This window comes from Carassius auratus, unplaced genomic scaffold, assembly GCF_003368295.1.
Source record: "Carassius auratus strain Wakin unplaced genomic scaffold, ASM336829v1 scaf_tig00214365, whole genome shotgun sequence".
Taxonomy (NCBI): Eukaryota; Metazoa; Chordata; class Actinopteri; order Cypriniformes; family Cyprinidae; genus Carassius; species Carassius auratus.
The window spans coordinates 16,798-24,853 of NW_020527632.1; the positions used below are offsets into that span (position 1 = coordinate 16,798).

At 37.9% G+C, this 8,056-nt stretch overlaps 1 protein-coding gene across 1 annotated transcript; it reads left to right on the forward strand.

The window, feature by feature from the left end:
- Window positions 1–350: 350 nt before the first annotated feature.
- Window positions 351–7,172, forward strand: LOC113091925 (aryl hydrocarbon receptor-like). The gene is made up of 6 exons (XM_026257607.1): window positions 351–785; window positions 1,799–1,888; window positions 4,395–4,515; window positions 4,826–4,965; window positions 5,186–5,385; window positions 7,010–7,172. Exons 1-6 carry the CDS (start codon window positions 630–632, stop codon window positions 7,170–7,172), a joined length of 870 nt encoding a protein of 289 aa, XP_026113392.1. The 5' UTR covers window positions 351–629.
- The last annotated feature ends 884 nt before the right edge of the window (window positions 7,173–8,056 follow it).

The window sequence follows — 8,056 nt, forward strand, 5'->3', positions numbered from 1 at the left end:
TATTATTTTGCATCAGTTTACATTACTTTACATACTTGCAGGTTTACCTTAGAGCTTGCCTCACATTTTGCCTCAGTTTACCTGAAATGTTACACTCTGACTTTAGTTTACATAGGCTAATTTTCTTCATGTTTACCTCCAGGTTTGCCGTGCATTAGTTTAGAATGTACTTCAGATTATTTAAAATTTTACCACAGAGTTTGTCTCACAGCTTACTTCACAGTTTACCTCTATGGTTACTTACTGATATTGTAACATGCTTGCACATTTTATTGCCCTTGGACGTGATGTTGAAGTTTTAGCTTGTGTAACCAAAGGTGGCAAGACTCAGATGTTCAGGGAAGCGACTTGCTGCTTGGCCATGTGATGTTTTTGTAGGTTTGTCAGCAAAATGGTGCAGCGAACACAGTAAATAACTGGTGCCAATTTTACTTTACATGTCTGTAAAATCTTTGGTACAAATCTGGTTAAGTTATTTTATTACATGCTTTTTGCTTATCCCCATTCCTTGTAATGTACTATTTTAAAGTAATGAATTATTGCACTTTGTTCAAAGCTGTCTAAAGAAATTGTTTTAAAACAGAATTGTTTAAAACAATGGTATAAATCTTACATCAAACTGACACAGAATGACCCTTTTTCCTCTCTTCTTCCCTTTAGCCACAGTCAAAAAGACTGGAGGAAATGGATGGATAAATGACCGTTCAGGGACATTTGGAGGAAACGGACATTCACCGACCAGTCTGGATGGAGTCAATTTCTCAGAAGGGGAACTGTTGTTGCAGGTAAAATGCATGTAAACGCACCAATTCCTTGATCTCATTCCTTGCAAATTCCCAGGAATCGCCACCCTGATCTCCCCATGTTGTACCTCATTTTCCACCTAAAATTCCCTGGTTTGTGTGAACAGTATCATCTGCTGGGATTTCTTCTCATTTTCCACATTTTCAGTCTAAGGTCAGACCATTTTGCTATATGCAGGGGTCTTAAATCTGTTTCTGCCAACTCCAAAAAAGTCGTGGCCAATCATCAGTGAACTTTGTAAATCATCCATCACTTTTGTACACCCTTATTTGCTCCATCTTGTATTCATTTATGCTGCGCCAAGAAGTGGGTAATTTCCCGATATGTTTGTGTGTGTGTGCATAGCAGGTAAAAGTGTAAAAGTTTCCCGATTCCCTGGAAAGATGATAAAACAAACAACAGCCGTGAAGATCATCCATACACGCTCAAACAAAACACTTACACGTCATAAACTCATGAAAGAAATTCTGGTTGACATTTAGTTTATTATAACTGTTGGTACACTTGTTGAAAAGGAATGAAGTTTGATCAATCAACATTCTCCATTGTTGACTAATGTTATCTTATCTTTGTAAACTATATCATGTTACTTTCCACCTACAGATATTGAGAGTTCCTTTTCAGCTACATCTCAATCTCCTTCTCTCTCTCGCTCTCTCTCTCTCTCTCTCCATTGTTTGAGGGCTGTTGGTTCCTGTGCGTGACTAGTGGCGATATTCACCCCCTGTCTGTTGTCATGTTCAACACCTTAACAAAGGCTTGGCTAATTACATGGGATGTTTACTGAAAAAAAAGATGTAAAAGAAGAAAAATGGCCCCATTATCCCCACCCATCTACAGTCTTACATACACAATCCCAGCCACCGTGTTTAGCATGAAACGAACCAAAACATTTCAGCTTTTCTTTATTAAATACCCCAACCATAAAACCTTCATCTGCAAGTTAACGTGTTTTAGTATTGTCATTGACGATTCTATCTAATTTCGTTTTCAGGCCCTCAATGGCTTTGTGCTGGTGGTCACCTCCGAAGGTTACGTGTTTTATTCATCTCCAACTATACAGGACTACTTGGGCTTCCATCAGGTGAGTTTGCTTTAAAACCTTTCTTTTAGGAAGTCCTGATTTTTTTAACATTAGTCGTCTTCTCATACGGAAAAAAAAAATAATGCACTTTGTACGGTTTACCAAGAAAATCTATATTCATATACCAGCCTCAAACAATGCTTGTCATTTAATTGACAATTGATAAATCCAGCATAGTTATTAAATATATTGACGAGTCATTCACCTGGAAACATTTGTATCATTCTTCAATCATTTGTTGGTTTGACTTTCCTCAGCCTGGAGGAAGAGTAATGGCCTTTGCGAGAGTTTAACATGCCGTGCTATTTCCTTCGCTTATGAATAACTATTATCGCAAGGTGAATAGTGAACCGCGAACTGTTCTGTAACTGAAAGTCGGCTGCGGAAAACGTGCTGAGGGCGTCTGGGTTTGATTACTTATTCTGAAAGGTGTCCGTTTACTGGTAAACCACCGTGGCGTCATTGAGGATTTTATTTTATTTTATTAACAAACTAGTCTTATGTCGTTCGAAACACTCTTCTTCCTCGTCCTGCTTTGAACTTTTTCAAATTTATGTAAGCTAATATTTGCACATGCCTAGCGATTAAGTGTTGTTGTTTTTTTTTTACCTTGTCACGCTGTGATATACATATCAGACATAGTTTGGTTTTGTTTATAAAAGAGGAGAAGCTCCGAAAAAGAACATCAAAGAGAGGCAAATTGAATGTTTGGATACTTCATTAAAGAACTCGCAAAACCTGTTCGTCTGTGAGTGAAGCACAGCCAGTTCAAGGAGATCTTGTGTTTGTGTTCCTGCGGTGTATTGTATGTATAGACTTTATGTATAGATCACATTAACAATAGCCATTTCATTCCTATAGCTTGTAATAATAGCAAGTAGGCTATACATTACACAATATCTACTCAGATATACATTCTCTCTCTAAGCACACGCACATATTACAATACAGACAGCATGAATGTACTAAAAGAATATATGTACACCTAAATGATATGTGAATAAGAACTGAGGTGTCTCTGTGTGTTTGTTGGTGTGCATATAGTCTGCGCTTGTTATTGTGTACCTGTTTTTCCTCACTAAATCAATTTCCCTGGAGTGTGACGTTCCCTCTCTAGCAAGTCCAGGTCGCCAGGGTTACACAATCAGGCAGGCCTGTGCCACCTGCACACAAACGCAATCATTTCTACCCTCTGCTACAGCGATCTGAACACCTGTTGTGATTTGGCTTGCTAATAACTATTCACATGCTTCGAATTACTTATTTTGCAGTCCATGTCATAAGAATAAATTGTGTTATATAAAAGAATGCACCCAAACATCGCTGTGTGTGGCTTTGTTCATGAATCATTTTGCAGGTTAAATCCATCTGTTTATACTTACTGTATATATATGTAGTTTTTACAAAGATATATGTGTAAATATATCAGAGAGATGTATACATGTTTTAGAGCAATTAATATATATCTTTTCTTTCTACTCCCTTGCCTGTCTGTCCTCATTAACCTTTAAGTGTGTGTTTGTTGGTACAAGTTGTCATGAATGGTTTCTGGACCTTGTCTGGTTTTCATCCCACACCGTCCAGCCTGCAGCAATTAGCACACACAGACAGTGCAAACATTGTTTTCATTGACCTGCTGAGGAGAAAGAGAGAGAGGACGGGGGGCGAAAAACAGGCAGAAAGGAGAAATGCAAGCCAAGCTGCAGTTACTATTCCAAGCCTCTAGTGGGAAGCGTCTAAATTTTGATATACAGTAAACACAGCCTATCATTCAAAGTGATGTCTCTAGAGTCCACAAATGTGATGATTTTAAAGCTTTCTTATTAAAATTTCAGCAACAGGAAACTAAAGTTTCCATTTGCTCTCCAATTAGTTGAATTCCAAACAAATAATACGGTACAATATGTTAAAGGGATAGTTCACCCAAAAATAAAAATTATGTCATTACTCACCCGCATGCCATTCCAAACCTGTAAGACCTTAGTTTATCTTCTTAACAAAAAATTAAGACAGTTTTGTTGAAATCCGAGAGCTTTCTGACCCTGCATAGACATGAATGCAACTACCACATTCAAGGCCCAGAAAGGTAGTACGGACATTGTTAAAATAGTCCATGTGACATCAGTGGTTCAGTCGTAATTTTGTGAAGCTACACAAATACTTTTAAATTTGTTTATTAAAGAATGTCTTCTCTTCTGTGTACTTCGACATGCATTCACAACAGAACGCCAGCTCCTGCATCTGCAACACCACACACAAATTGAAAATGTAAAGTTTTTATTGCTTCACTAGTCTTGTCAGAAAGACAAAAATAAACCTCTTTGCCCAGTATGCAATGAGGATTTGGTTGGCATTAACAATTACAACAGAACTTGAAAGTGGTTGTGGAAAACCCGTTATCATATTTCCCAGTCAGTTTATAATGGGAATGAATATTAGTGAATGCAGGATGCAGAACATGTCCTGCGATCATTTTTGGTAATGTCTTTTCTTATTGTCTTCACAGTCGGATGTGGTCCATCAGAGTGTATTCGAGCTCATCCATACAGACGATCGGGCAATGTTTCGAAGACAACTACACTTCGCTCTCAATCCCACTTCGTGCGATGGTAGCGATGCATCTGATGGTTAGTAGTAACTCAATCCTTAATGGTGATGCCCAAGTAGGAATCTGTGAGTTCCTGGTAAGGTGTTGTCAACTTTTACCGGAGTGCCCAGCCTTGAATGTTTTGTGAATGAGCAGACTTCTGTTGTTACTATTACTGAATCAAGAAAGTATGTTCGTGGAGAACAAGACAGCTGTGGGAGTATCCGTTCTGATTTATAAAATGGAGTCTTGTATAAACCCAGGATGATGAACACTGCCAGTGATTCACAGCCAATTACATCACTGTTTTTTTTTTCCTCTTTTGTTTGGCACAACCAATCGGCCTCCAGCAATTCAAAGCAGCAGTGACATCACCAGAGATATGGTAAACTACAACCCTCAACACATCCCTCCAGAAAACTCATCCTTCTTGGAACGAAGTTTCTGTTGCCGATTCCGGTGCCTCCTTGACAACTCATCAGGCTTCCTGGTAAACATCCTAGACCTCTATTGCAACTTTATGCCTATGTAGAATCAATATTTCAGAATCATTGCAAGATTAACCTTTGATTTTCGTTTGATACGTTTGATTTTCTCTGTGCACAATAGTACAGTAACAACAACGGCTGTATAAATAAATCTGCTGTGGATTGTTTACACTCGGTGTCACACCCTCATGGGGCTAAATTGAATTTCTTGTCCTTCCCAAGGCCCTGAATTTCCATGGGAGGCTGAAATACCTCCATGGGCAAAACAAGTTGGCTGAAGATGGGACCCTGGTCCATCCTCAACTGGCTCTTTTTGTCATTGCCACACCCCTCCAGCCACCCTCTATCCTAGAGATCAGGAGCAAGACTCTTCTTTTCCAAACCAAACACAAGATGGACTTCACACCTCTGGGTGTTGTTGTGTTAATTTTATCTGACTAAAGAAATATGCAGATGTTCTCTCCAAACATCCAAATTTCAAACCAGCAAAGGCAATTTAAACCATTGTTCTTACCTTTGATGTCTTCTCTGGGGCAATGGAGACTTCTGCACTTCTTCCCACCAGAACCAGATCAGCTCAGTTGAGTCTTTGCCTCTGCAGAGCTTGGCAATACAGAATCAGGAACAAACTAAAATAATAACTTTACTCATAATAAATTACTCAGAGACTTGTTTAAAAGTTTTTACGCATCACCATTGTACATGGCTTCGCTTTATTTTAAACACTAACTCATAAGCAAAATATTAACAAGTAAAAAACAAAAGTAAAAGCGTAAGTCTTCACCCCGAAATGCGGCAGGGGATGTGTCCAAACCATAACATTATATAGTCCCAAAAACAATACATCATTTCTTCCGGATGCCTCCTTTTGGTAAAACACATTAACACATCCGCTTGCACGCACACACTAACAGTCAGGTTGCTATGGATACAGGAAGTTAACATCTCCTTATTTGGCAACCCCTCTTCTGCACACACACATTAAGTAATTGCTGCTCTATTATCTTTCCATTAAAGCAAATTAATCTTTTCTTTAAGTTGTTACAAAATCTTAAGGCGTAGGCTAAGTAAGTAACTATTGCTAAACTGCACAGCATCCTCCTCCCTGTGTTAATCAGATTAAACACATTACAATACAATTTTTTAGAAAGAAAGTCCATCCTGCAATCCAGATTGCAAGATGCATTTCCTTGCACACTCATTGTTATCTTAGCAAAAAGCAAGCATACGTGACAGTCTCAACTGGCGTACGTGACAGTTTCAACTGTTGAGCAAATGTTAACATCATACATTTCTTATTACTGCCTTTTAAAAGTTGATGTCTAACAATTCATATATCTCATTATTACCTTTTAAGGGTTTTCTGGTCTTGCAACAGAGGTTTGCAATCTCAAGGCCTCGATACCATTTGCCAGAGACTGTAACTCCAAATCAACATTAACCAACTCAATACAATTAATGATTTCTCTCATCATTTTTATTATCTTCTTATTCATGCCTTCTTGTCTTCGCACCAGTTTAATTATTCTTCTTATCTTAGAAACGATTTTCTGCTGGTCCGTCGGTTGATCTCCTCTTCTGTTTCTCTCGACGCTTGTCTTTCTTCTTTTGTCGTTTGACCTTTTTGTTCCAGTCTTTCTGGAGGCCTTCAACAAGTAAATCATCAAAATCAATCTTTAATTTACCTGATTCATTATCACAGTTACCCAGTGAGACACGATTGGGAATATTGTGACTAGGTGACCCCATCTCAAAATTGGGAATCTCCAAAACACCCTCACTTGGGGTCAAATTGTCACAAAGATTTCCTCTCGTCCTAGTACTCTTCACTGGAATTCTATCTTCAACACATTTCACCAAAATGTTCCCAACTCTCACACTTCTATACCTTTTCTCAATGAACACATCAAAAACATTCCTCGTGTTTCTAATCAATGTCACTTCTATCAATTCTCCCATTTCCATTACAGAATACGGATCTTGATTTCTAGGCAGTTCATGCATTAGGCATTTTTCAATTCCATCTCTTTCCACAAAAACCCTCAGGATTCTCTTGCAGAACCTAAAGCCTCTCTGCAGTTCTCGGCCAGCTTTTCGCCAGATCTACGAACCGTCTGAAGCTCATCCCACTAAGTGGGCCACCGGGCTCCTGGATCATCACTGCTGGGCCCTGGAAGAGATTCATGCCAATCATAACACTAATACATAAACCGCTCTGTACTTTCAATTCACCATACCCAATGTAATTTACTTTAGATCTTTTCAAAATATATATTTTTCTCCTAAAGACAATATTTCTTTTTTTTTTCTTTTTTAGTTTATTAGAGGTAGTTAATTATTCTGAATTTATTGTGGTAGTTTGCTTGAAACATGTTGTACACTTTTTCAATGCCTTTTTCATCTTGTCCCACCGGTTCATCAAAATCATAATCCCCAGCAGTACAATATCATCATCTTTCAGAAAAAATCCCAACATAAACACACTCAATGTCAAAAATCCTATAATTGTCCATAACATTGCTTCTTTTCCATATTTTAATATCAACAATCCAATTAGATACATTGCGCTAGTTATGATAATACATATTTCTCCCCAAAAGACAAACTCATCTTCATGTATCATAACAGATGTAACATCAACCCCAAGCTTTAATATGCTTGTTACAGTTAAACCAAATGTTCCCTGATGTCCTAGCAATTTTTGCCATCCAATTGATAAAATCATCAGAGCACAAACAAAAATCATTTTGCTAACTCTTCCTATTAACATTATTCTTACAACTTGTAAAACTGATAAAAAATACAGCCACCAGAGATTTCTATTAATTCCTTGCAAAAGCATCCATAAAATATAAACACCAACCTGGAATCCAGTACCAGGGATTTCAGGAATCAGAAATCCTCCGGCTTCTGTCTTATTCTCATTCCTTGCGGTTCCATTATTTGTCCCCTTGGATGCCATTTTTTATCATTAACAATTGAGATCTTCTGTTGGACTTACGTATAGTAATTGGTTTCAATAAATTTCAATGAGTTTTCTATTCCCAAATAGAAATTACCCAAATATTCAGTTAGTCTTGTCCAGTTACAAGT